The sequence below is a fragment of the Pyrgilauda ruficollis genome, unplaced genomic scaffold (genome assembly GCF_017590135.1).
Source record: "Pyrgilauda ruficollis isolate IOZ18807 unplaced genomic scaffold, ASM1759013v1 scaffold185, whole genome shotgun sequence".
NCBI classification, from domain to species: Eukaryota; Metazoa; Chordata; class Aves; order Passeriformes; family Passeridae; genus Pyrgilauda; species Pyrgilauda ruficollis.
This window is the reverse complement of record NW_024517540.1, coordinates 685328-712200: the sequence shown is the minus strand read 5'-3', so window position 1 is coordinate 712200 and position 26873 is coordinate 685328. Positions and strand designations below refer to the sequence as shown.

The window sequence follows — 26873 nt, the reverse complement described above, 5'->3', positions numbered from 1 at the left end:
TTTAAAACCACTTTTGCACTGTTTTACATGTTTTTGACACCATTTTGGTGCTCTTTTACACCGGTTATTTGCACTGGTTATTTACAGTGTTTCAAAACACATTTTTGGGGGTTTTTTGGGGTTTTTTTTTTGGGGGGTGCCGGGTGCGCGCACGGCGCCGTGGGCGGGCGGTGCGTGTGCGCGCCCAGGCATCGCCCGCGAGCGCCGAGCGCATCCACCGGCAGCGGGAGGAGGAGGAGGAGGAGAGGAGGAGGAGGAGGAGGAAGGGGAAGGGTGGNCCCCCTCCCCCCGCCCGCTCCCCCGGTCCCGGGAGGAGCCGCCAGCCAAGATGTCCCGGTCCAACCGGCAGAAGGAATACAAATGCGGGGACCTGGTTTTCGCCAAGATGAAGGGTTACCCGCACTGGCCTGCCCGGGTAAGGAGCTGGGCAAGGGGTGGGGGGGCGATGGGACCCCCCGGTGCCCCCCCCGGTGCTCCCCGTTGCATAACGCGGTGCCCCGGGGATGGGGGGAGGGGGCGCACCGGGGTCAGGCTGCCCCCGTGGGCCGGCGGGGGGGTGTGTCCGCACGGGGGTCAGCCTTCAGTCCCCCCCCGGTCCCCTCCACCGGGGCCGGGGTCCAACTTTGCCGGTCCCTTATGTAAGGCCGGGCCCGGCGGACTCGGGGGTTATTCGGTACCGAGCTTTTGGGGAGGCGCTTTCGGGACGTTTCTTTGGGTTTGGGGTGGATTTTATATGTTGGGAACAACGTCCCGGACTCCCCCGGGCCCTTTTTGTGCTGTTTATTCATTTTTCTCCCGGTGGGGCTGGGGGGGGGTCACGGGTGGAGACCGCGTGGCTTCTGCCACCGCGTGGGAGTGGGGACCCCCCTTGTGCCTGCCGGGCACCGGCAGCGGAACACGAGGCTGGGCCAGCCCGGGGTGACCCCTCCTCCCCGGGGTGACCCCCCCCTCGGTACCGGGGGGGTCCCTATTCCACGTGGGGCCGCACCTCGCTCCATTGCGAGACCCCCTGGAGGAGCCAGGTCGCCCCCCCGGATAATTTGGGGGAGCTGGGCTGGGGGGTTTCAACCAAACCCCCCCGCCCTGGGCTCGCCGGCAGGTCCCCGAGCGTGTCACCCGGCTCTTGGTGGCCTTACCTCTCGCCACGGGTGCCAGAGAGGTGGCAGCGCTCGCCGGGAGTTTGGCTTTAGAAAATCGATAGAATTATTGAGGACTTAGGACGGGGGGAAGGGGGGGCAGTGCATACGGGGAGGGAGGGGGGGTCCAGGCCCCGCCGGTGTCCCCCGGAGGGTCCTGGGTGTCCCTGGGGGCGGGGGGGGTCGTTGCCATGAGCCCGGGACCCCCGGGATGAACCCAAAGCCGTCAGGGCCGTGGGCAGCTCTGGCTGCACAACACGGCGCTGGTTATTTTTAAGCGGTTGATGATGCAGTTTAAAATTTCCTTGACGTGTTCCCCCCCCACACACACACACACACTCCCCTCCCGGCCTTGCTGCGAAGGGCACTGGGGCTGCCTGGAGCCCCCAAACTGAGCGGAAAAAGGGAGGAATGGGGCGATGGGCTTTAAAGGCCGATGATCCCCCCCCCGTCCCCCCCATCCCCTCCTCCTTCCCCTCCCGGATTTGAATAACTTTTGTTTGGTTTGTCGGCTTCTGGCGGGGAGGCCGGGAGGGGGTTGGGAGCCGCTCGGATTTGGCACTGGCCTCCCAACGCGCATTTGAAAGCGGCTTTGCGAGGAGGAGCCACAGGGATCCCTGGGAGCCCTGCTTCCACCGCCGCCTGCTTTTCCACCGCAGCTTCCCTCGGGGGCACAGCCGTGCTCCCCCGGCCCCCAGCGCTGCCCCGGGGTCCCGCTCCGGGCTGCTGCCAGCTCGGGGCTCGCAAAGCCTCGTGTCGGGCTCAGCTCCCGAATTAGCGCCAGCCCCGCTCGGGTTTCACGCCCCACTCATCTCCCGGCGCCTGGTTCGGCCAACACCATCACGTTTTTGGGGTGCTGGGCCAGGCAGGGAATAGGAATTGGGTTCCCCAAGGCCAGGTTTGACCGAGGGGGGGTTGGAGCGCAGCCCTCCCCACCGTGACTAATCAGGCAGGGCTTGCCCGTGACTAATCAGGTGCTGTGATGAAACGTTACCCGGCCACGCGTGGCGTTTGCTGGGATATTTGTTTCCAGCCAGGTGTGGCTGGAGCTGAGAGATAGGGGAAGAAATGGATGGGGGTGGCACCTGGCACTGCTCCCCAGCACCAGCAGCTCAGGGGAAACCTCTCCCTGAGAGGGGCAGCGTTAAACAGAGGGGAAACTGAGGCACGAGAGTGGGGACATGAGTCGCTGGCAGCTGGAGGATGATGCTTGCCTCCCTTTCCCCCTCACCCCTTCTCTGCGGGGTCCCTTGTGCCAGACCCTGGTTGGTGGTGCTTCCCTGCCAGATCTGCAGCCCCTGTTTGTACAGAGCTCCGGGACAGCCTTGGAGCACGGCAGGGGATGAGGCAGCAGTGCCACACGGGATCCTGGCACCTCTGACATCCCCCCTTCCCTGAGCATCTCCTGTTCCCCTGGCTGTGCCTGGGGTCGGGATCCTGGCACCACTGAAATCCCCCTTCCCTGAGCATCTCCTGTTCTCCTGGCTGTGCCTGGGGTCGGGATCCTGGCACCACTGACATCCCCCTCCCTGAGCATCTCCTGTTCTCCTTTCTGTGCCTGGGGTCGGGATCCTGCTGGCCATTCCAGGTAATTTGGTGCCCCTTGCCAGCCTGGTGCTGGGATGGGGCCCAGTGGTGGCCCCAGGGCTGAGGAGAGCCCTGGGGATGGGACTCAGGGGTGCCACAGGACCCCCACCCACTGCATGTGCCCCCTCCCCACGTGCTTCATCGACCGTGTGTGACCCACATGAGTTAATTCCATTCATTAATTAATTCCTCTTCCCAACAGCCAAGCCCTCACTGCCAGCCTTGTCCTGCAGCGGGGAAACTGAGGCAGGGAGGGAGCTGCTCCCAGCCCCCATGGCCGGTGCAGGGCAGGCTGCATCCAGCCGTGCTCCGTGGAGCCGTGGCAAAGGTGAAGAGCAGAGGTTGGGGGCAGAGTCCAGAGCAGGGGTACGTGCCCGTCCCTCCCCTGCCACGCTCCAGAGCTTCCCCTCCTGGGGGACCTGTCCCAGCCTATTTTCAGACCCCCCCAGCCCCCAGGTGCAGGTCCAGGCTGTGACACCAGTGCCATTCCCAGGGGCTGGCGGGGGGACAGAAATGGGCACCGTGGACTTTACCCTGGCACTGCAGCCCTGTCTCCCTCTGCTGCCACTGTCCAGCGAGCGACAGGGACGGACAAACAGACACGGGCTGTGACAGTGCCACCAGCCCTGGGGCACTCTGGGCAGCCCAGGGTTTTTGGGTGGGTTTGCAGTGTCTGCACTATCGGTGTCCCCAGTGGGGTGTCACCCGTGTCCCCGCAGCCCGGTCCCCGCCTGGCCGTGCAGATAGAGCCACCACATCCCCTGGGGGTGCAGGAGGGGCTGATAAAGGGTTGGCAACAATGGGCTGTGCAGGGAATCCCACTGCCGGGGGTCCCAGCTCTCCCACGGAGCCCCTGGGTTCCTGGGCTGGGGACATGGTGACACAGGGCAGCCATGGCTGGAGCTGCTGCCCGTGCTGCCTTTCCTTGGGGAAGGAGACTTGGAAACTTGCTGGGGGATCTCCATCAGGGTCCTGGCCCTGCCAGGGGCTGTGGGATCCCTGTCCAGGCCTGGTGGGGGAGGGTCTGGGATACCATGTCCTGGCCTGGGGGGCCCTGGGGCTGGTGGCACATTGTGCCAGGAGTGACCTGCAGGAAAGTGGCCTGGGGGAAGCACCATCCCCCGGCTGGGCTGGGCCGGGCTGGGCTGGGCCGGGCTGGTGGCCGCCCCTCTGAGTCACATCATCCCCTCCTCCACCTTCGGTGCCACGCAGGGATGGAGCTGCTGCTCCCAGCTGCCACCATGGGCCAGGGTCCCGCTGGGGATTGTCCCTGCTCCTGGAATGTCCCCCGGTGGCATTGGGGCATGACAGTGCCAGGAGCCCCAGGGCTCCGGGTGGGTGGGAGCACTTCAGTCCTGAAACTCCCCCTGGATCCTGGTGCAGGGCCTGGATGCCCCAAACCACATTTGGGCAGTGGGGATGGCACAAAGGCACGTCCCACCCAGGAGTGGGACATCACTCCAAGCCTCCACCACATCCCAGTGCCCCTCCCAGTACCCCATCCCCTCCGTCTGCCCCGGGGCTGTGCCAAAATTGCCCCTCAGCACAGGGACCAGTGTTAGCCCCATCCCCAGCTCTGCGAAGGAAATCAGGAGAAACTCTTGGCCAGATCCACCCTGTCACAGCACCCCGGCCCTGCTGGCTGGGGAAACTGAGGCTGGGCAAGCTGTGGGGGTCATGGTGACTTAGGGAAGGTTGTGCCATGAGTCAGCAGAGCGCTGGGAGCGGGACCTGGCATCCTGGCCGTCCCCGCTGGCACCTTCCAGCCCGGTGACGTGCTGGCGCCTGCCCCGAGACCCCCACCCGCATCCTCCTTCAGCTCCCTCCACCTCCCTTGGAGGTTTTCTCGGGGAATTTATGGCTGCTGGCTGCAGGGGGGGTTATTTTTAGATGCTATAAAAAGCAGCCGGAGTTGCTTTCGCTCCCTTCCCGCTTGGCGCCTCGGGATTATTCACGCTCGGTGGAGCAGCACCTGCCTGTGGGCTTGGCACCGGCTGCTGCGTGACCCCAGAGCCCTCTCCAGGCTGTCCCCTTGTCTGGTGACCCCGTTTTGGCCAGGGTGTCCCCCCCAGGCACCCCAATCCCATTGCTGGCCCAGGCTGGGGGCGATGCCTGTGGCACCGCTGGCAGTGCCTGAATGTGCTGAGTGTGAATCAGCTGGTCTAGACTGGAGCTTAAGGGAGGAGGGGGTGGGAGAAGGGGAGCCCTGCTGGTCCCCACACCTGGGTGCACCTTGGGGGCACAACCTCGTGTTCTGCTGAGCACTGTCTCCAGACAGTGGGGGAATTCCCAAGGAATTTTCCTTTCCCGAGCTGTGCCCATCCATAGGACACTGGAGAGGGTGGGTGGGGGAATGTTCTGGGGTCTGAGGAGCTGTGGCACCACTGGCAGTGCCTGAATTTGCTGAGTGTGTCTGAGCTGGCCTAGACTGGAGCTTAAGGGGATGAAGGGGTGGGAGAAGGGGAGCCCGGTGGGCACCCACTTGTTCTGCTGAGCACTTCTTGCCAGCACTGTCTCCAGACAGTGGGGGAATTCCCAAGGAATTTTCCTTTCCTGAGCTGTGCCCATCACAGGACACTGGAGGGGGTGGGGGGATGTCCTGGAGTCTGAGGAGCCCCAGGGGTCTCTGCCCTCTCCTGTCACCCTGTCCTTTGTGTCACACAGATTGATGAGATGCCAGAAGCTGCAGTCAAATCCTCCTCCAATAAGTACCAAGTCTTCTTCTTCGGGACCCACGAAACGTGAGTGGGAGCTGGGGCTCACAGTGAGTTTGGGAGAGGTGAGACCCCCCCTTGCTCCCACCCCTCACTGTTTCCCCCTGGCACAGGGCATTCCTGGGGCCCAAAGACCTCTTCCCCTATGAGGAGTGCAAGGAGAAGTTTGGAAAACCCAACAAGCGGAAAGGGTTCAGCGAAGGTTTGTGGGAGATCGAGAACAACCCCACGGTCAAAGCCTCCGGCTACCAGGTGGGTCACGAGCTGGGGGGGCTCCATCCCACCTCCCCCCGCCATTCCTCCTTCCTGGGGGCCCCCTGTGACCCCCCCTTGCCCACAGCCCACCCAGAAGAAGAGCTGCCCCGAGGCGGCCGAGCGGGAGCCGGAGGGGGACGGGGAGAAGAAGAGCAACGCTGAGGGCAGCAGCGACGAGGAGGGGAAGCTGGTGATCGACGAGCAGTCCAAGGAGAAGAACGAGAAAGGAGGGATCAAGAGGAAAGCTGAGGATGCTTTGGAGGTACTGGGTGGGCTGGGCAGGGCTGGGGGTGTTGGGGACTGGAGATGGGGATGTTTGGGACAGGGGATGGGGATGATGGGGACAGGGGATGGGGATGCTGGGACTGGGGCTGGAGGTGTTGGGGACAGAGAATGGAGATATTGGGGACAGGGGATGTTGGGGACAGGGGATGGAGATTTTGGGGACAGGGGATGTTGGGGACAGGAGATGGGGATGATGGGGACAGGGGATGGAGATGTTGGGGACAGGGGATGGAGATGTTGGGGACAGGGGATGGAGATTCTGGGGACAGGGGATGGAGATGTTGGGGACAGGAGATGGAGATTTTGGGGACAGGGGATGGAGATTCTGGGGACAGGGGATGTTGGGGACAGGGGACAGCGGCTGGGGATGTTTGGGACTGGGATAGGGATGTTGGGGACAGGATTTTTGGGACAGGGGCTGGGGATATTTTTGGAACAGGGGATGGAGATGTTGGGGACGGGATGAGGATGTTGGGGACAGGGAATGGAGATGTTGGGGACGGGATGTTGGAGACAGGGGATGAGGATGTTGGGGACAGGGGATGGGGATGTTGGGGGCAGGGGATGAAGATTTTTGGGTCAGGGGATGTTGGGGACAGAGAATGGAGATATTGGGGATAGGGGATGTTGGGGACAGAGGACAGGGAGTGGGAATGTTTGGGACTGGGGCTGGAGATGCTGGATACAGGGGGTGTTGGGGACAGGACAGCGGCTGGGGATGTTTGGGACAGGATTTTTGGGACAGGGGCTGGGGATATTTGTTTGAGACAGGGAATGGAGATGTTGGGGACAGGGGATGTTGGGGACAGGGGATGGGGATGTTGGGGGCAGGGGATGCAGATTTTTGGGTCAGAGGCTGTTGGGGACAGGGATGGGGATGTTGGGAGCAGGGGATGCAGATTTTTGGGTCAGAGGCTGTTGGGGACAGGGATGGGGATGTTGGGGGCAGCGATGAGGATGTTGGGGACAGGATGGGGATGTTGGGGGCAGGGGATGCAGATTTTTGGGTCAGGGGATGTTGTGGACAGGGATGGGGATGTTGGGGGCAGGGGCTGTTGGGGACAGGGTCTGACCTGAGTTCCCCTCCCAGGACTCCCCCAAACGCCCCAAGGATGCAGAGGGGCAGGAAGGGGACAAGAAGGTGGCCAACGAAGAGACCCCCAAGGAGGAGCCCAAAGCCAACCCAGGAGAGGGGGACAAGAACAGCGACGCTGCTGACACACCGGCCACCAACGAGGCCAAGCAGGAGGGCAAGGAGGAGGTCAGAGACCACAAGGAGAGGTGAGGCTGGTCCTGTGAGCCCTATCCCCACAGCCTCCAGGTTTTGGGGGCCCCCCTGGCACCACAGGGGTCTGACAAGAGCCTGGCTCTCTTCTTGGCCCCCCACAGCCTGTAGTGGCTTCCCTGGCGAGCTGATCCTTCCCTGCTGGCTCCTGGGTTCTGCCCCACGCCGGCTCGTCGCGTCCGGAGCTCCGGACTAGAGAAACCACCCCGACAAGGAAATTTCCAAAAGAAAAAAAAACTACAAAAAAGAAAAAAAAAAAAAAAAGAGGAATGCAGAGCAGCCCGGTACTGCCCCGAGCGCTCCGTGCCTGCCCCGCTGTGGGCGCACGCTTTGTGTTAGCGATTCCTCGGGGCTCAGCTGGTGATTTGAAATAAAAGCGAATCTTGCCTTTTTAAAAGCGCCTGTGGGACCTGGGTTAGCCCCTGGACCCCCCTGCATGGGGGGTTTTGGGGCCTTTTGGGCTGCCAGAGCCCCTCTGGGGTGGGGGGAGTGAGCACATGGGGCTGGGGCAGGGGAAGGGTTTGGAGGGGAGCTAAAATAGGAATTACAGAATCACAGAATGCCCTGAGCTGGATGGGGCACAGAAGGATCAAATCTCACTGCTGGCCCTGCACACAGCACCTCAAAATCCCAGCATTCTCTAACACTCCTTGACCTTAAGGATCTTGGAATATCCTGAGCTGGGAGGGACCCCATCGAGGTCTGGCCTTGCACAGGACACCCCAAAATGCTCCCAATCCAAATGTCCTAGAGCATTGTCCAAGCACTCAGCTTCTCTGCTGGAATGGTGGAATATCCTGAGCAGGAAGGGACCCATCAGGATAATCGAGTCCAGTTCTGGGCCCTGCACAGGACACCCCAAAATGCTCCCAACCCAAATGTCCTAGAACCTTGTTCAAGCACTCGGCTTCCATGCTGGAATGGTGGAATACCCTGACCAGGAGTAATCAGGATAATCGAGTCCTGCTCTGGGCACCCTGAAATCCCATCCTGTGCCCAAGGGCCGTGTCCAAGCGCTCCATGAGCTGTGTCAGGCGTGGGGCCGTGACCGTTCTTGGCCGCTCTGTCCCACACACAGCCCAGACAGGACAGGCCAAACTGGGCCGGCTCCCTGCAGAGGGGACGGCAGAGACTGTCCCTTGTCCCTGGACCAGCCCCGGGAGCAGGAAGGACAGCAGCAGAAGATGGAGCCGTGGCCGGACTACAGCTCCCGGCAGCCGCTCACCGTGGGCCGGGGCTGCGGCCTGGCTGGGGGGCCGGAGGGGCGGTGGAACTACGGCTCCCGGCGTGCCCCGCGCCAGGACCACAACTCCCGGCGTGCCCAGCGCCTGGACCACAACTCCCGGCGTGCCCAGCGCCTGGACCACAACTCCCGGCGTGCCCAGCGCCGAGCATCACCCCCCGCGACCTCCACAGCGCCGCGGCTTGGCCACGCCCACCGCGCTCGGCCACGCCCCCGGAGCGCGGGAGCGGCGCGGGTGAGCGGGGAGGGGGCCGGGACCCCCGCGGGGCTCTGCGGGGCCTTTCCGGGCTACCGGAGGGGTTTGCCGGGCCTTGGGGTCCTTTGGGGGCGACCGGGGCTGTGCGGGACGCCTGGGTGTCGTTCCTGGTGGGGTGGAGGGGGTGTGTGCTCTGCGGGTTCCTTTGGGAGTCAGGGGGGCCTTTGGGAGTAATGGAGGTTTGGGAGTAATGGGGGCCTTTGGGAGCAGGGGGATCTTTGGGAGCAGGGGGTGTTTGGGAGTCAGGGGGTCTTTGGGAGCAGGGTGCCTTTGGGAGTAATGGGGGCCTTTGGGAGTCAGGGGGGTCTTTGGGAGTAATGTGGGCCTTTGTGAGTCGGGGGGGTCTTTGGGAGTCAGGGGGGTGTTTGGGAGTAATGGGGGTCTTTGGGAGTCAGGGGGTCTTTGGGGTGTCCATGGGGCCCCTCGGGGGTGGGGGAGGCTCTGTCCATGTCCGTGTGCCCTTTGGGGGATTGAGCTCTGTGGGACCCCGGGTGCTCTTGGGGGGTGTTCCCCCCTGGAAAGGGGAAGATGTGTGTGTGTCTCTTTGGGGAGTGGGGGGCTCTGCGGTCCCCGCTGGGAGTCCCGGTGCTTTGCAGGACACCGGGGTCCCCTTTGTGTGGGGGTGCCCTGTGGGATCGCTGGGTCCCTCCATGGTTAAGGGATCTGCCAGCACCTGGATCCCCTTTAGGCTGTGGGGATCTGCTGGGGACCAGGTCCCCTTTGGGGGTGTGGGGGGTGACAATCTCTGGGATCCCTTTTGTGGGGGGCTGCTCTGCCAGACGCTTCCATCCCCTTCAGGGGGGGCTCAGGGTGGGTGGGCTTTGCCGGACCCCTACACCTGTCCACACACGACCCTGGCGAGGATGAGGGGTGTTCACAGAGCCCCCCCTGACCTCCCAGTCCGCAGCAGCATGCGGCTCTCGGTCCTGCTGAGCGCGGCGCGGCCGCGGCTGCCCCCGGGCTACCGGCACGGCACGTGGCCCCCCGACTCCATGGCCGCCCGGCTCCGCAACCCCCCGGGGCAGCGCCGCCGCAAGGTCTTCGTGGAGCCCGTCGCCAAGGACGACTGGAAGGTGTTCAAGGGTGACACGGTGAGGCTCCCCCTCCCCGGGCTCCCCCCCTGGCTGGCAGCTGGGCTGGGGTCCCACCTGTGCCCCTCTTTCCGCCGCAGGTGCAGCTGCTGGCCGGGAAGGACGCGGGCAGGCAGGGCATGGTCACCCAGGTGGTGCGAGACCGCAACTGGGTGGTGGTGGAAGGACTGAACACGGTGAGGCCGCGGCGGGGAGGGCAGCAGGAGGCCCTGCAGCCTGTGGGGGAGGCTGGGGGCCCGCGGGCCATCCGTGACCCCCGTGGTGCCCTCGCAGCACTATCGCTACGTCAACCGCACGGCCAAGTACTCGGGGACCTACGTCGCCAGCGAGGCGCCGCTGCTGCTCAGCCAGATCTGCCTGGTGGACCCCGAGGACCGGTAAAGCCCGGGGGGTGCTGGGGGGACCCCCAGCCTCAGTCCTGCCCCCCAGCAACGCCCCGTGCCCGCAGGAAGCCGACGGAGGTGGAGTGGAGGTACACGGAGGAGGGCGAGCGCGTGCGCGTGTCGCTGCGCAGCGGCCGCATCCTGCCCGTGCCCCCGCAGCCACGCAAGGATGGCATCGTCCCCGAGCAGTGGATCGGTGAGAGGGGTGGCACAGGGGGTGGTGGCACGTGGCAGGGGACACAGTGGGGGTCAGCGCTGTCCCCTTGCCCGCACAGATGGCCCCAAGGACACGTCGAAGGAGGACGCGCTGGCCAAGACGTACCGGCCGTCGCTGAAGACCTTCGAGGAGGAGATCATGGATGCCATGGGCATCGTGGAGACACGGCGGGCCAAGAAATCCTACTGGTATTAACTGGGGGAGCTGGGAGCCCCCCGAGCCGGGCTCTGCAATAAACACCCCCTGGATTTGCTGTTTGTGGTGCGCAGTGCTTTTGGCGTAGCACAGACTCACACCCAGCCCTGGAGTGTAAAAATCCTGGGTTTATTGTGGGTTCTGCCCCTCCCTGGGGGACTCTGCTTCCTCCAGATCCTCATCCTCGCTGCTGTGCCCATCCTCAGCGTCCTTGGCCAGCGCTGTGGCCAGCGGGGTGCGTGCGGCCACCAGCACCAGGTTCCGCGGGGAGAACCGGGGGTTGAAGAGGGGCACGAGGGCACAGTGGAAACCTGGGAAAAAGGGAAAAAGGAGAGTTGGGAGAACGGAGAGAGGGGTCCAGGGAGAGAGGAAAAAGGAGGGGGAGGAGGGCCCTGGCAGCTGTGCCCATGCCCACCTTGCTCCCGCAGGTAGAGCAGGCGGTCGAGCAGGATGAGGGTCTCCACGGCAGGTGCCAGAAGCTGCCCCAGGGTGCAGAATGCCACCACCTTGTGCTGCTGCTCCAGCATGGCCCCCACAGCCCCCGAGTCCAGCGGGACCCCCGCTGGGTCCAGGCCTGCCAGGGACAGCCCCAGCTGGGCGTATCTGTCATAAAACGGGGGCAGGGGAGTCTCAGGCAGGGCTCCCCCATCCCCACACTCAAAAGGAGGGTCCCAAAAGGGGGTTCCCCCTCCCCAAATTCACTGTGGGGTCATGAGGGGACACAAGAGGTTGGCACCACTCCCCAAACTCACAAGGAGAGTTCCAGAAAATGATCCTCCCTCTCAAACTCATAAAGAGGGTCCCAGAAGGGAGTTCTCCCTCCCCAAACTCACTGTGGGGTCATGAGGGGACACAGGAGGTTGACACCACTCAGGAAGAGGGTCCCAAAAAGGAGTTCTCCCTCCCCAATCTCACTTGGGGCCAGGAAGGGACACAGGAGGTTGACCCCACTCCCCAAACTCACAAGGAGAGCTCCAGAAAAGGATCCTCCCTCCCCAAACTCATGGGGGGCTAGAAAAGGATCCTCCCTCCCCAAACTCAGGGAGGGCCAGCAGATCTCCCAGAAAGGGCTCACTGGGGACCACCAGGGGATGCAGAAGGGGGTCCCCGTGCCCAGACTCACTGGGGGAAGCTGAGGGTGTGTGCCTTCCTGCCCGGCTGCAGGCCCAGGTGCCTCTTGCCGGGGTCGGCGGCGCGGATCAGGCTCTCGAGCACGGCGCGGTAGCAGTGGGCACGCAGGTGGGCGCTGCCCCCGCGCAGCCGCCCCTGGTACTCCTCCAGAGCGTGGCACGCGGCCTCCCGTGCCCGGTAGGACAGCTGGTGGCCCGGCAACGCCGCCACCGAGGCGCTCAGGGGGTAGCCAGGGGGCTGCTGCGGGGCTGTCGACAGCTTCATGTAGCAGCAGCCCACCAAGGCCACGGCAGCCACGGCGGGGCTGCGGGCGAAGTGGCACAGCAGGGCAGGGCTGAGGTCCCCGCAGGCGTGGAGCCCTGTCACCAACACCCTCCCCCCGTCCTCAGAGCCCCCCGGGCCCCCCAGCGGGTTCCGGGCAGCTGGGCCGGGTCCTGGGGGGTCGGGGGGCAGCAGGAACTCCCCCCAGGGAGCTGCGGGGTCCAGGCGGCCGGCGATGTGCTGGGGGGCACGGGGGGTGAGGGGGTGCCCCCTGTGTGCCAGCGCCCTGCTCTTGCCCAGCTCCCGCAGCAGCTCCTGGTCGAAGCGCTCGGCCAGGCCCACCAGGCGCCCGTCGCTCTCCACTGCGGTGACCCCCAGCCCCAGGCCGAAGGCCAGGAACCGGGACAGGTGGCCCTGGAGGGGGACACGAGCTCAGCTGGGCTGGGGGGATCCCCTGGGACCCCCCGCTCGGTGTCCCCCCGCTGTCTCTCACCTGCCCCGCTCCAACGTCCACCACGCGCTGGCAGCCGGTGGCGCGGCTCAGCCGCCGCAGCAGCTAGGGGGAAAGGGAGGCTCTTAGGGGGCTGGGGGCAGCCGGGGGGGCTCAGGGCACAGCCAGGGGCACCCACCTTGCCCAGGCGCTGGATCTCGTGCTGCTTCTTGGGCTTGACGTGGCGGCGCAGCAGCGGGTGCAGCCGGGAGCTCTGGCACGGCGGGCACGGGGGGCACGGGCAGCCCCGAGGGAAGGCCAGGGCGCGGGCAGCGGCGGCAAAGGCCAGCAGGGACAGGGGCCAGGCAGCCCCCGGGCCCCCACGGCCCCCCAGGAGCCCGGCCAGCTGCACGGGGGTGGCACTGGCCAGGGCGGGCTGCCAGGCTGCGGGCAGCTGTGCCCACAGGTCCTCGGTGAAGAAATCCTAAGGGGAGCGGGGTCAGCGTGGGGAACACGGCCTGGGGGGGACAGCCTGGGGGGCAAAGCGTGGGGAGAGCACAGCCCGGGGGTCACAGTCTAGGGGGCACCGCCTGGAGGACACAGCCTGGAGGGTAAAGCCTGGGGAGGGCACAGTCTGGGGGATACAGCCCTGGGGGACAGCCCGGGGGGACACAGCCTGGATGGCAAAGCCTGGGGAGGGCACAGCCTGGGGGTGGCACAACCTGGGTGACACAGCCCAAGGGACACAGGCTTGGGGGACAGCTTGGTGGCCATAGCTCAGGGGGCAGAGCCCAAGGGGCACAGCCTGAGTGGCACAGCCCAAGGGGGCACAACTCAGGGGGCAGAGCCCAAGGGGGCACAGCCCGGTGGGCACAGCCCTGGGGTCACGTCGCAGGGGGCACAGCTCCGGGACACTCACAATGACGAAGGCGTCGAGCAGGGGCCGGTAGAGCGTCAGCAGGCGGATGATGTCGGCGGCTCGCCGCTGCTCCGGGCGCTGTGGGCGGCCCTGGGGGGCAGCAGCCATGGCGGCCCCTGGGGCGGCAGGGGAGCGTCACCCTGGCACTGTCACCCCTCCCTGGCTGTGCCCCTGCCATTCAGCACCCATATGACGTCATCGGGCAGTGACGTCACGCGAGAACGCGTCCCGCCGTGACGTCACGCGGCTGTGACACCACCCTCCAACCCCACCGAGATGCCCCCCGGAGCCATGACATCACTCACCCCCGGGCACTCGTGACGTCACCGGGCCGGCCGGGACACCGGGCATGTCGTCGTCCATGCTCCCTGACGTATATCTGACGTCATCACACACGTCACGCAGACGCCGCGCGGCCGCGCGCGTGCCCCTCAGCTCCCGGCGCCGCCGAGTTCCCGCCGCGGCGCGCGCGGATGACGTCACTGCCGGCACCGGGCCGGCCGCGTGTTTCCCGGAAACTTCCGGTTCCGGGACGCGGAGGTGAGGGGGTGCGGGTGACACTGGGGGTCTCCGGTACCGGGAGTCGGGCATTGCCGGTATCGGGATTCCCGGGGATCGGGCATTGCCGGTACCGGGAGTCCCGGGGGTCAGGGGTTCTCGGTACTGGGAATCCCGGGGGTCAGGAATTGCCGGTACCGGGAGTCCCGGGGGTCGGGTATTGCCGGTGCCGGGGGTCGGGGGTTGCCGGTACCGGGAGTCCCGGGGGTCGGGTATTGCCGGTGCCGGGGGTCGGGGGTTGCCGGTACCGGGAGTCCCGCTGTCGGGGGTTCCCGGTACCGAGGCCCCCGCCGCTGAGCTCCTCTCCGCCCCGCAGCGGCCCCGCCATGGACGATCTGATCCTCAACGTGGACTTCGCCGCCCCCGAGCGCCGCCCGAAGAAGGAGCCGGGGAGCCGAAAGCACCAGAGCTTCGTGCGGCGGCGGCGGGAGCTGGAGCGCCGCGGGGTCCTGCGGCAGAAGCAGCTCCCGGCGGCACCGGGCGGGCCCCGGCGAGCCCGGACACGGCGCTCGGGGGCCAAGCCGCGCTCGGGCCGGCGCATCCCTAAAGAGAACGGCACTGCCGCCGCCCCCCGGTGCCCTCCGGTATCCCAGAACCCCACCGGCACCGAGGGGAAAGCTCAGGGGGCGGCTGGCAGTGCCCCCCCGGCAGCCCAGAACGGCCCCGGTGCTCCCGCTCGGAGCGCGGGGAAGGCTCGGGGGGCGGCTGGCAGTGCCCCCCCGGCGCCCCCCAAGCTGGTGGCCATAGACTGTGAGATGGTGGGCACGGGGCCCGGCGGGCGCACCAGCGCGCTGGCCCGCTGCAGCATTGTCACCTACGAGGGGGACGTGGTGTACGACCGCTACGTGCGGCCCGAGGAGCCCATCGTGGACTACCGCACCCGCTGGAGCGGCATCCGCCGGCAGCACATGGCCGCGGCCGTGCCCTTCCGCAGGGCACAGCAGCAGGTCCGGGACGGCGACAGCCGCAGGGGGTGGCGGGCACCCGGCGGTGGGGCGGCTGGGCTCTGGGGACACGGGGGTGGGGGGTGTGGGGCTGAGCCCTGCAGGGCAGGGGGGGACATTGTCTGTGCTCCTGGGACAATCCCTGTGCCACACCGGGCAGAGGGGGACAATCCCTGTGCCCCCCAGGGCAGGGGGGACAAACCCTGTGCTCCAGGGACAATCCCTGTGCCCCCCAATGGAGGGGGGGACAAACCCTGTGCCTCAGGGACAATCCCTGTGTCCCACGGGGCCGTGTAGGGACAATCTCTGTGCCTCTCAGAGCAGGGTGGGGACAATCCCTGTGTCCCACAGGGCAGAGCAGGGACAGTCCCTGTGCCTCAGGGACAATCCCTGTGTCCCACGGGGCAGAGCAGGGACAGTCCCTGTGCCACACCGGGCAGAGGGGGACAATCCCTGTGTCCCACGGGGCAGGAGGGGACAATGCTTGTGCTCGTGGGACAATCCCTGTGCCCCTCAGCGCAGGAGGAGACAATCCCTGGGATTGGATTGGGAGTGCAGGAGTGGGAGGGGGTGGCTGCAGGGTGAGGGGCTGCAGCCATGGGGCATGTGGGGCTGGGGACGGGGGATATGGGGTGCGCGGCTGTGGGCACAGGGGTTGTCCCCTCTGCTCTGTGGGGCACAGGGATTGTCCCTGGGGCACAGGGATTGTCCCCACACTGCCCCACACCCACTCAGCCCCACTGCTCTGCCCCATGTGGCTGCCCCTGTTCCTGGGGAGGGACAGACTCTTCCCCCGGGAGCAGGGGTGGCACTGCTGGGGGTCTCACCCCTTCCTCTCCTGCAGGTTCTGAAGATCCTGGCTGGGAAGGTGGTGGTGGGCCACGCCATCCACAACGACTTCAAGGCTCTGCATTACTGCCACCCCAAAGCTCTGACCCGGGACACGTCGCAGATCCCGCTGCTGAACCGCAGGGCTGGCTTCCCCGAGAACGTGGCCATCTCCCTGAAGCGCCTCACCAAGGCCCTGCTGAACCAGGACATCCAGGTACCCTGGCTGCAGCCCCCCGGAGCTGGGGAGCCCCTGCACCCTGCCAGGGACACAGTGGGGAGGGAAGGGGGAAGGTCTGAGGCACTCTGAGTCCAGCCATTGCTGCCAGTCCTGGAGCAAGGCAGCCCTGTGCCTCAGTTTCCCTTCTCTGGGAGGGGGGAACCCTCAGCTCAACCCCTGCAGCCTTGGGGTTTTTCCTTGCTCTTTTTACTTTATGCAGAACCCACAGCTTTGCCTGCATCTCCCCAGTTTTCTCTGTATCCCCCAATATGCCTGCAGCCCCCTGGAGCTGCCCATATGCCCTGATCCACCCCAAATCATGCAGCTCAACCCCTGCAGCCTTGGGGGATTTTTTCCTGCTCTTTTCCCTTTATGCACACCCCACACTATTGCCTGCATCTCCCCAGTTTTCTCCTAAATCTGCCTCTACTCCCCTAAGCTCCCTGCATCCCCCAGAGTTTCCTGTACCCCCAAATCTACCTGCATACCCCCCATTCTGCCTGCACCCCCTCATCTTCCTGCATCTGCCTGCACCCCCCCAGAGGTGCTGGCATCCCCCCCAGTCTCCCTGCAGCCCCCTGGAGCTGCCCATATGCCCTGATCCACCCCAAATCATGCACCCCAAATCCTCCTGCACGCCCTCAACTCCCTGCATCCCCCCACCCTTGCTGTGTGCATTGCCCCACAGCTGCCTGCACTCCCTGGTCTCTGTACATCCCCCCCTCCCAGTTCTGGCTGCCCCCCCAAAATGGGAGCTGTGCTAAGCTGTGTCTGTGTCCACAGGTGGGGAAGAGTGGCCACTCCTCGGTGGAAGATGCCCGAGCCACCATGGAGCTCTACAAGGTGGTGGAGGAGGAGTGGGAGCAGCACCTGCAGCAGAACCCAGACCAGAAGTGACACCCTGGGGGGCTCAGAGTGACACCCCTGGCCTGGTCCTGCCTCTGGGGGGGTCCCACAGTGACACCCCCAGAGTGACACCAGAGTGACAGGCCCGGTCCTGCCTCTGGAGGGACCCACAAGTAATGGCCTAGGCCTGATCCTGCCTTTGGGGGGGACCCAGAGTGACACCCCCGGCCTGGTCCTGCTTCTGGGGGGGCTGCAAGTGACACTTCCAGAGTGATACCAGAGTGACAGGCCCAGTCCTGCCTTTGAGGGGGCTCAGAGTGACACCCCTGGCCTGGTCCTGCCTCTGGGAGGGCTGAGAGTGACACCCCCAGCACAGTCCTGCCTCTGGGGGATCCCACAGTGACACCCCAGGCCTGGTCCTGCCTCTGGGGGGGCTCAGAGTGACACCCCCAGCCCGGTCCTGCCCCTCGAGGGTCCCATGAGCCCTGGGGGGCTGAGGAGGAGCCAGGTGTGATGTCCGTGTCCCCAAGCCTGTCGTGCCTTGTGCCGCTGTCCCCAGGATGTGGGCAGGGCCGGGGGCCAGTGCCTTCCCCCCCGGGGGGGGTCTCTGGGGTTCTGCACCCCCCGAACGCTTCGGGGCTGCTGCTGCTGATCTGGGAGTGGCCTTGGGGCATCCCAAGCGCAGCCGCCATCCCTGGGGGGCTGGGAGTGGAGCGGGCTCCTTCCTCCCCCCAAAACTACCTCTGTGAGCCCCGGGAGCTGCCGCGACTGCGGCGGGACTCGGGTCCCTCTGCAAAGTCCCCGCTCCGCTCTGGCAGCTGCTTTAGGGTGGTGAAACTCCACCTTTTTGTGCAAGGAGCGGGATAAAGCCGGGCATGGTCCCATCCGCCTGCCCGAGCCCCCCCGTGCTGCCCCGGGGGCGACCCCGGGGGTCCCGCGGGCGAGTCCCCCCCGAGGGCAGCCGTACCCTGGAGGCGCCCGAGCCTTGACGGGAACTGCTTTGAACTGAAAGCTTTATGTGCAAAATCCTAATTAAAAAGAAATGATTAAAGAGATCTTCCCTTCGCTGGGGACGAGGAGGAGCCCCCTGCCCCGGTGGGCGGGAGCGGGGGGTCCCTTACCGGGCCGTCACCCGGCACCCTCCGACATCTGCTCTTCCTCCGCCTCCTCTTCCTGCCGGGGCCGAGCTGGCCCCTTCCCCGACCCCCCCGCACCCCCTTTTCTGCCCGAACCCCCGGCGGCTCCCCGGTGTTGCCGTAACCGGGAGCGGAGCCGGTGCCGAGCCCGGGGCATCCCCCGCCCCCGCCGGGCTGGCCGCGGCCCCGAGCCCCCGCCGTGCGTCACTTTTTCCAGCCTTTCCTCGTGTTTACGTGGCTGCGCTTGGCTCGGGGCGCTGGAGCCCGAGGGAGGGTTTTGGGGGTACAGCAGGAGGGGCCCTTCCTCCTTTTTTTGGGATAAAAACCAGGATTTGGGTCCCCCCGTAGCGCTGGAGAGAAACGCCCGAGCATCCCACGGGCCGGGAGCTTGGGGGGTTCGTCCCTACGGCCCGGGTGGGGGTGGGAAAAGCTGTCCGAGCCCCAAAATGCAGAGGAAGGTGGGAGGGCGGAGGAGCAGGCGGGAGCCTTTGTGTCTGGGCTGGGTCTGGCGGTGATTAGGGGCTTTGCAGCGGTTATAAATGGCCGGTCGTTAAAGGGGTTTATGGCCCTGGAAATGAGAAGCAGCCGGCCGGGCCCCAGCCCCCGGCGGGTGCGGGATGCGGGTCAGGGTCTGGGGATCGTTTCGATCTCACCCTGGGGTCCCTCCGGATGGGGCTGGAGCAGGGGGTGGGTTCCCGGGGCTGGGCAAGGGTCCCGGGGCTGGGCAAGGGTCCCAGAATTGGGCTGGGTCAGGGTCCTGGGAGGGTCCTGGAGCTGAGTGAGGGTCCAGAACCTGGGCAGGGTCTTGGGGCTGAGTAAGGGTCTGGGGCCAGGGAGGTCCTGGAGTTGAGTGAGGGTCCAGAACCAGGGCAGGGTCCTGGGGCTGAGTGAGGGTCCTGGGCAGGGCAGGTCCTGGAGTTGAGTGAGGGTCCAGAACCAGGGCAGGGTCCTGGAACTGAGTGAAGGTCCGGGGCAGGGCAGGTCCTGGAGCTGAGTGAGGGTCTGGAAGCGGGACAGGGTCCTGGAGCTGAGTGAGGGTCTGGGGCAGGGCAGGGTCCTGGAGCTGAGTGAGGGTCCAGAACTGGGGCAGGGTCGTGGAGATGAGTGAGGGTCCTGGAGATGAGTGAGGGACTGGGGCAGGGTCCTGGAGCTGAGTGAGGGTCCAGAACCTGGGCAGGGTCTTGGGGCTGAGTAAGGGTCTGGGGCCAGGGAGGTCCTGGAGTTGAGTGAGGGTCCAGAACCAGGGCAGGGTCCTGGAGCTGAGTGAGGGTCCTGGAGCTGCGTGAGGGTCCGGGGCAGGGCAGGGCCCCGCCGGGGCGGCACAGCAGAGGTCCCGGGGCACGTGGGCTCCCTCCCGCCCCACAGCCGGGGGTCTCTCGGCCACGGGGCCGGGCCGGGCTCGGTCGCGCCGTCCAGCTGCGTTTCATTTCCGCAGCGGCCGTGGCCGTGGCCAGAGGCGGGGGGTGGGGGCTGCGTCCCGCCAGCTGGGGAGGATTTGTGGGGACAATGGGCGGAGAGCAGGGGTGACCTGCCCTTGCTCAGCTTCACCCCCCACAGAGGAGCCCCCCGATCTTCTCTCTCAAATTGGGGTGACCCCCAAAACTTCGGCTCCTGTTTGGGGTGAGGGTACCCGACAGCCCCTCCCGGGGTGGATCCCGGGCACGGGGAGGGGGGAACATCCCCAAGGACGCCCCCATCCTCGCAGGAGGGGCTCTGTGGCACCGACAGCGTTTTGGGGGGGCCCTCGGGGGTACCGGGGCAGCGATGGAGCCCTGCCCGGGCTGGGGGAGCCCCCCCAGGGTTTGCGCTCAGGATTTCTGCGGTTTGTGAGGATTTTTGCCGGGAAGGCGGGTGCGGGCGGTGGATGGTGCCGGATGTTTCCGGAGGCTGAGCCAGCTGCTGCTGCTGCCCTGGCACCGGCACACGGCTCCCAGAGACTCTGCGCCCTTTCCCAGGGGTGACCGGCGCTCCGGGGGGGTTATTTGGGGCCAGTGGCTCGCCTGCCCCTCCAGGGCTTCACCAGGATGGGAGGGAGGGAGGGAGAGGAGGGTGGGGTGCGAAGGCTTTATCCGCCCTTCCCGGCAGAATCCCTTCCAGATGTGGGGCTGCCGGTGCCGGCGTCCCCCACTGGGTCACGGTGCCCAGCACGGGACGAGGGGCACGGGGGTGCCCTCGGGGTTTGCAGGCAGATCCCGTTCCAGACCCCTCCACCCACTTACCCTGGCATGGAGATGCTTTTTTTTCCTCCCCATTTTCCCCAGATTCGGAGCAAACCCACAGCACCGCCCCTCCCGTGACTCCTGCGTCCCTGGGGTGAAGGGTTTGGGGTGACCCTTCACCAGCACCCCCTCCCCGGGCCCCTGCAGCGCTGCCTGTCCCTGTCGCTGTCCCTGTGCCCCGTGGCACGGCCCTGGCGCTGCTGTAGGTGAGGTTGTGTCAGAATTCCTGTTCTTCAGGGGATTAGGGATGCGGCAAGCCGGGACTTGGCTCGCCGGCCCCAGCCGGAGGTTCTGGGGGCACGGGGGGGATGTGGCCAGGAGGAGGGGGGCCACGGGGGGCTCTGTGGGGCCTTTTCACACCAAATCGGAGAAGAAGCCTCTCTCCTTCCATTCCAGAGCTCCTGCTGAACCAGAAACGCCATTTCTTGCTTTTCTTGCCCAGAACCGGCCCCGCGGCACAGCCTGCCCTTCCCGCGGCGGTTCCCAGGGCTGAGAAAGCTCGGGAAATCCCTCTCGAGGCGCTCCTTACCTGGCTGGGAGCGGGGTTTCACCTGCCCCGGGCAGCTCGGCCACAGCCCCACGAGTGTGCACAGACACGGGTGGCAGTTTGTAGTGAGTTTGGGATGAGTTTGTGAGTGAATTCGTAAGTTTGAGAGTGAGTTTGTGAGTGATTTTGTTAGTTTTGTGAGTCTGTGAGTTTGGGAATTTGTGCATTTGTGTGTGAGTTTGTGAGTTTGTGAGTTGTGCGTGATGGTGAGGCTGGGAAAGCCGTGGATCAAGCCCACGTGTGCACAAGCGAGCACAGGCACCTGCACACGCCCGTGCCAGCACCACAGCTGTGCAAACACGCGTGTCCTGTGCACACTCGGGGGGTGCGGCGAGATTTGGGGGTGCACGCGGCTGTGGGGGGACACATGGAGATCGGAAGGGTACAGGGGGCTTGGGGGGTACAGACAGATTTGGGGGGTTCAGCACGTGTGGGGTTCAGCACAGTTTCGGGGGGGATGCTGGAGATTCGGGGGATCCAGGGAGATGAGCAGGGTGCGGATCCCGGGGGGATGAGAGGAATTTGGGGGGCACAGGCAGCCCGGGTGGTGCCTCCAGCCGGCAAATCGGGGCGGGGGGCTCCCCTGGGCTCTCACTCCGCAGGTGAGCGCGGAGCCCCCGGGCCGGGGCCGGGGCCGGGGGGTGGGACCAGCCCGGCGATAAAACGGCGGCGCGGGCGGGACGGGACGGACGGAGGGAGCGAAGCAGCGGCGGGGCCGGTGCCGAGGGAGCGGCGGATCCCGGGAACCGCTCATTCCCCCCTCGCTCCCCTCCCTGCGCCCCCCAGGCCGGCAGCCGCGATGCCCAACTTCTCCGGGAACTGGAAGATGAAGAGCTCGGAGAATTTTGAGGAGCTGCTGAAGGCGCTGGGTGAGTGATCCCGCTCTCCGGCGCTCCCTCGGGCGGGGGGCGGCGGGGTTCCCCACATTCCCCCCCACATTCCCCCCAACATTCTCCCCATCTCCCCTCCACATCCTCTTCCAGCCGGGCAGTGCCGGTGCCCGGAGCCGCCGTGCGCCGCGGGGATCCCTCTGCTCCCCCTTTTAGCGAAGCTCTCGGTGCCCCACGGAGGAGTCAGAGACACGAGGGGGGCGGGCGGGTGCCCCTCTTTCCTGCCTCAGTTTCCCCACTCTGGTGCTCCCCCAAACCTGGACCCGCACCACCCCAATCCCCCCCGCCCCCCATCCCAAAAGCTCCCGCGGGCTCACCTGCCCCGGGGACCCTGGGTACAGCCGGTGTCCCCAAAACCAGTCAGGGCAGGACCCGTTTGTGGGGGTTTTGGGGTCCCGTTCTCCCAGGCCTCATCTCGGGCCCCTTTGCCCCCCACGGCGGAGCTGAGTCCCCGCTGAGCGGGGGTGGGGAGGGCCTGGAGGTGGGAGGGGGGGGTCTCCGGGGGGTCCCCGGGGCTTTGGGCAGGATCAAATCCAGCTCCCGCACTGCTCCCCTCCGCCTGACCCGCTCCTCGCCAGCCGGGGAGCTGCCGGAGCAGAATATTTTCCAGGTTAGGGGATACGTAACGAATATTTCAGGATAATTATCACTTTCTTGGGTTTCACTCCCGATCCCCCGTCGCCCCTTCTCCCCGCCCTGGCCTCGCTGATGGAACCGGCTCGGGGAAACCTCAGCAGGAAAATAAATCTGCCAGCCCCCCCGGAGCCTTCCTCCTTTCCCACGGCGCAAGTGGGGGCTCCCCCCGGCTGCTCCCTCCGGGGGCTGGGGGCTTTATCAGCTCCAGGCCCCCGGACTGACCCCACAGACCGCCCGAGCCTTGGTTTTGCTCCCTTTGGGGGCTGTCTCTGCTCCCCCACCCCCGTCAGCATCATGGGGGGCTTGGGGGTCCGTGTCTGGCCCGGTTTCGGGCACCCCTCGGTGCGAATCAGGCCTGGGGGTGTTCGTGGGGGCTTGGCGTGGCCATCGAGGGGACCCCTCGGGGACATGTCCCTTCCCACTGCAGGGGGGTTCGGCTCCCGGAGCCCCCCCCGGCCCCTCCGTATCTCCCCCCTCCTGCGCCTGGGGCGCCTCCTTTGTGCGGGGAGCCTCTCTGGGGGTCAGTCCCCACCCCGAGGGTGACACGGGAACAATGTCCCCAAAGCAGCTCCCCCGTGACAGCCGGGGGCTCCGGGACGTGATGGATGAGCCGCCTCTGGAGCGGGGACAAAGCCCCAGCTGCCCGCGGCTGCCGAGGGGGCTGCGGGGGGGAACGCGGGACCCTCGGGGGGGGTCACGCAGGTCACCTAACACAGAGCTCGGACTGGGGCCCTTGTCCCCGCTGTCACCCCGCTCTGGGTGAGCCTTGCCCCCGTCACCCCCGTCCCTTCCCCCGGGCGCATCCGGCGCCACCCCCGCCCCCTCCGCCAGGTAACGAGAGCCAGATGTGGCCCAGCGGTGCCGGGGGGGCTCGCCCGTCCCCCACCCCAGGGTAGCCCGGAGCCACCTGCAGCCCTCGCCGTGCCCCGGGATGTGTCACTGCCGAGGGGTCCCCCCGGTCACCGGGCACGCCGCGGGGGCGGGGGGCAGCTCGGTGCCACCGTGCCCCTCTCCAGGAGTGAACGTGATGCTGAGGAAGATCGCGGTGGCGGCGGCGGCCAAGCCGGCCGTGGAGATCCGGCAGGACGGGGAGAGCTTCTACATCCGCACCTCGACCCCCGTGCGCACCACCGAGATCCGCTTCAGGGTGGGCGAGGAGTTCGAGGAGCAGACGGTGGATGGGCGGCCCTGCAAGGTGCGGCGGGGAAACGCGCGGGGCTGCACACGGGTCAGACGACGCCCAGCACTGCTGTGCACACAGGTGTGTGTGTGTGTGCACAGTGAGTTTGCACACACGTTTGGCACGAGGCCAGGAGCTCTCACGTGTCTGTGTGTCTGTCTGTGTGCACAGCCCCTTCTCCCCCCAGCTGCTTCCCCTCCTCCTGCACCCCATCCTCTCCTTGTGCCCCCCAGGCCCTTCCTGAGCTCCCCATCCCCTCCTGCACCCCCAATCCCTGCCCCGGGTCCCCCATCCCCTCCCTGTGCTCTCAACCCTTCATTGTGCCCCTGAACCTCTCCCCGTGCCCCTCAACCCCTTCCCTGTGCCCCTGCTTCAGGGTGGGCGAGGAGTTCGAGGAGCAGACGGTGGATGGGCGGCCCTGCAAGGTGCGGCGGGGAAACGCGCGGGGCTGCACACGGGTCAGACGGAGAGTGAGTGTGAGTGTGAGAGTGTGAGTGTGAGAGTGTGAGTGTGTGTGAGTGAGAGTGAGAGTGAGAGTCTGAGAGTGAGTGTGAGAGTGTGAGTGTGAGAGTGAGAGAGTGTGTGAATATGTGAGTGAGTGTAAGTGTGTGAGTGTGGAAGCGTGGGTGTATGGGTGTGAGATTTTGAGAGTGTGGGTGTGAGAGTGTGAATGTGTCAGTGTGAGCATGTGAGACTGAGTATGTGTGAGAGTGTGTGAGAATGTGTGTGTCAGTGTGAAAGTGTGTGAGTGTGGGTCTGTGTGTGAGTGTGAGACCCTGTGAGTGTGTCTGAGTGTGTGTGAGTGTGAGTCTCTGTGTGAGTGTGATTAAGGGTGTGTGATTGTGAGACTGTGAGGGTGTGAGTGTGTCTGTGTGGATGTGTGAGTGTGGCTGTGAGAGTGTGACTGTATTAGTGTGGGTGTGTCTGTGAGTGTGAGACTGTGTGTGAGTGTGTGTGTCAGTGTGAGCATGTGAGACTGTGTGTGACTGTGTGTGTCTCTGTGTGTGGCTATATGTGTGTGTCTGTGTGTCTGTCTGTGTCTGTGTGTGTGTGCACACTTGCACCAGGACAGCAGCTGTCCCTCCCCTGTGTCACACACCCCTGTGCACACACACTGCACACACATCACACGGGGCACGCCCAGCACTGCTGTGCACACAGGTGTGTGTGTGTGTGCACAGTGAGTTTGCACACACGTTTGGCACGAGGCCAGGAGCTCTCACGTGTCTGTGTGTCTGTCTGTGTGCACAGCCCCTTCTCCCCCCAGCTGCTTCCCCTCCTCCTGCACCCCATCCTCTCCTTGTGCCCCCCAGGCCCTTCCTGAGCTCCCCATCCCCTCCTGCACCCCCAATCCCTGCCCCGGGTCCCCCATCCCCTCCCTGTGCTCTCAACCCTTCATTGTGCCCCTGAACCTCTCCCCGTGCCCCTCAACCCCTTCCCTGTGCCCCTCAATCCCTTCCCTATGCCCCCCATCCCCTCCCTGTGCCCCCAACCCTTCCTTGTGCCCCTCAACCTCTCCCTGTGCCCACCAACCCCTCGTTGTGCCCCTCATCCCCTCGTTGTGCCACTCAACCTCTCTCTGTGCCCCCAGTCCCTTCCCTGTGCCCCCAACCCCTCATTGCACGCCCCAAACCCTCCTTGTACCCCCCAGACCCCGTTGTGCCCCCATCCCCTCCCTGTGCCCCCCCGGTGCCAGGCGAGCCCACCCACCCGCCTGGCACAGGGACAAACTGCCCCGTTCCTTGTCTGTCGGTGGGGACAGATGCTCGGGGGTGCTGCCCCGGGGGTGCCCCGGGGGTGCCCACCTGCCCACCCAGCTCTGCCCTCTGTGCCCCCAGAGCCTGGCCAGGTGGGAGAGCGAGAACAAGATGGTGTGTGAGCAGCGGCTGCTCAAGGGCGAAGGGCCCAGGACAGGCTGGTCCCGGGAGATGAGCAACGACGGGGAGCTCATCCTGGTGAGGGCATCGGGACCCTGGGGGCAGAGCTGCCCGCTGGGGTGGGCACGGGACGGGGGCAAGGGGACAGGAGGGGGAGAAGGGGACAGGAGGGGGGGCAAGGGGACAGGAGGGGGGCAAGGGGACAGGAGAGGGTGGATGGGGACAGGACGGGATGGGGACAGGAGGGGGAGAAAGGGACAGGAGAGGGGGAAGGGGACAAGAGAGGGTGGATGGGGACAGGAGGGAGTGGATGGGACAGGAGGGGAGGGATGGGACAGGAGGGACAGGAGGGGGACAGGACGGGATGGGGACAGGAGGGGGTGGATGGGACAGGAGGAGAGAGAAGGGGACAGGAGGGGGCACGGCCGCGCCTGTGACCGACCCCGCTTCTCCCTGCAGACCATGACGGCCGATGACGTTGTCTGCACCAGGGTCTACATTCGGGAGTGACTCCCCAGCTCAGCTGACCCCCTCCCCAATATCCCCTCTCCCCCACCCCGTGTCCCCTCAATCCCCTGCACTCATCCCCCTGTCACAGGGGGGGTGTTGCATCCCCCCGCGGGGGTACAGCAGCGAACCCCCTTTTTTTGGGGGGTCACACACACACGGATTTCCCTCCCCCTGCAGGGCGGGGCTCTCCGGGAGCAGCGGAATCTCCGGTCCCGTTCTGGCCCCGCTCTGCTGCGCTCGGGGCCTGGCGCGGAGCCGGGGTGCGGCGGGGGGTAACGCGGCCCCTCCCTGCCTTTTGGGCTGGTTTGAGCTGGTTTGGGTTCGGGCTGCTGTTGGTTCCCGCAGCCCCCAGCCCTGCCCCGCGACCCCTCCCCAGTATTTATTTGTGAATATGGTACCAGATGGGAACACCAAACCCCCCCAGCATGGGGCAGTGCCAGGTCCCAGCCCCCGCCAGGGTCCAACCTCCCTCTGTTGCCTCCCCCCTTTTTCAATAAATGTCCTGTGACCCCCCTGTGGTATCCCTGTCTCTCCTCCTGGCCCCACTGGCACACAGATCCCACACCCTGGGTCTCTGGATCCCACATCCCAGATTCTGCACTCTAGATCTGCACCCCGGATCCCACACCCTGAATCCTGCTCCCGAGATCCTACAGTCTGAATCTCACACCCCAAATTCTGCACTCCAAATTCTGCACTCCAGATCCCACACCCTGGATTGTGCATCCCAGATCCCACAGTCTGAATCTCACACCCCGAATTCTGCACCCCACATTCTGCACCCCAAATCCCACACCCCAGATCCCACAGTCTGAATCCCACACCCTGAATTCTGCACCCTGAATTCTGCACCCCAAATCCCACACCCCAGATCCCACAGCCTGGGATTGTGCATCCCAGATCCCACAGTCTGAATCTCACACCCCGAATTCTGCACCCCACATTCTGCACCCCAAATCCCACACCCCAAGTCCCATACTCCAGATCCCACAGCCTGGATCCCACACTCCAGATCCCACAGCCCAGATTCTGCACCCTAAATCCCACAGCCCGGATCCCGCACTCCAGATCCCACATCCCGGATTCTGCATCCC

The 26873-nt window shown here is 65.7% G+C and overlaps 5 protein-coding genes across 8 annotated transcripts; 4 read left to right on the top strand and 1 right to left on the bottom strand.

Annotated features, from left to right (window-relative positions):
- The first annotated feature begins 284 nt into the window (after positions 1–284).
- On the top strand, positions 285–7659 carry HDGF (heparin binding growth factor). Its single transcript, XM_041464850.1, has 6 exons — positions 285–415; positions 5388–5464; positions 5551–5689; positions 5778–5954; positions 7068–7258; positions 7367–7659. Exons 1-6 carry the CDS (start codon positions 329–331, stop codon positions 7371–7373), a joined length of 678 nt encoding a protein of 225 aa, XP_041320784.1. The 5' UTR covers positions 285–328; the 3' UTR covers positions 7374–7659.
- Positions 7660–8655: 996 nt separating this feature from the next.
- Positions 8656–10705, top strand: MRPL24 (mitochondrial ribosomal protein L24). Of its 2 annotated transcripts, none has more exons than XM_041464937.1 (6): positions 8656–8740; positions 9662–9852; positions 9933–10028; positions 10126–10229; positions 10301–10431; positions 10511–10705. In XM_041464937.1, the coding sequence occupies exons 2-6, from the start codon at positions 9673–9675 to the stop codon at positions 10645–10647; spliced, it is 648 nt and encodes a 215-aa protein (XP_041320871.1). In that variant the 5' UTR covers positions 8656–8740; positions 9662–9672; the 3' UTR covers positions 10648–10705. The 2 variants fall into 2 exon arrangements, with proteins under 2 accessions (XP_041320871.1, XP_041320870.1); XM_041464936.1 differs by having other exon boundaries at positions 8707–8740; positions 9672–9852.
- A 61-nt stretch (positions 10706–10766) lies between these two features.
- METTL25B (methyltransferase like 25B) lies at positions 10767–13829 on the bottom strand. Of its 2 annotated transcripts, none has more exons than XM_041464934.1 (7): positions 13694–13829; positions 13389–13559; positions 12669–12953; positions 12533–12595; positions 11771–12453; positions 11063–11250; positions 10767–10958 (listed from the first exon to the last, which is right to left on the bottom strand). In XM_041464934.1, the coding sequence occupies exons 2-7, from the start codon at positions 13494–13496 to the stop codon at positions 10777–10779; spliced, it is 1509 nt and encodes a 502-aa protein (XP_041320868.1). In that variant the 5' UTR covers positions 13497–13559; positions 13694–13829; the 3' UTR covers positions 10767–10776. The 2 variants fall into 2 exon arrangements, with proteins under 2 accessions (XP_041320868.1, XP_041320867.1); XM_041464933.1 differs by having other exon boundaries at positions 13389–13504.
- On the top strand, positions 13738–17932 carry ISG20L2 (interferon stimulated exonuclease gene 20 like 2). The gene is made up of 5 exons (XM_041464935.1): positions 13738–13928; positions 14263–14893; positions 15735–15935; positions 16722–16938; positions 17124–17932. Exons 1-4 carry the CDS (start codon positions 13738–13740, stop codon positions 16833–16835), a joined length of 1137 nt encoding a protein of 378 aa, XP_041320869.1. The 3' UTR covers positions 16836–16938; positions 17124–17932.
- A 3381-nt stretch (positions 17933–21313) lies between these two features.
- Positions 21314–26268, top strand: CRABP2 (cellular retinoic acid binding protein 2). Of its 2 annotated transcripts, none has more exons than XM_041464939.1 (4): positions 21314–21555; positions 23229–23407; positions 25231–25347; positions 25729–26268. In XM_041464939.1, the coding sequence occupies exons 1-4, from the start codon at positions 21486–21488 to the stop codon at positions 25777–25779; spliced, it is 417 nt and encodes a 138-aa protein (XP_041320873.1). In that variant the 5' UTR covers positions 21314–21485; the 3' UTR covers positions 25780–26268. The 2 variants fall into 2 exon arrangements, with proteins under 2 accessions (XP_041320873.1, XP_041320872.1); XM_041464938.1 differs by having other exon boundaries at positions 21512–21555; positions 23203–23407.
- Positions 26269–26873: the final 605 nt, after the last annotated feature.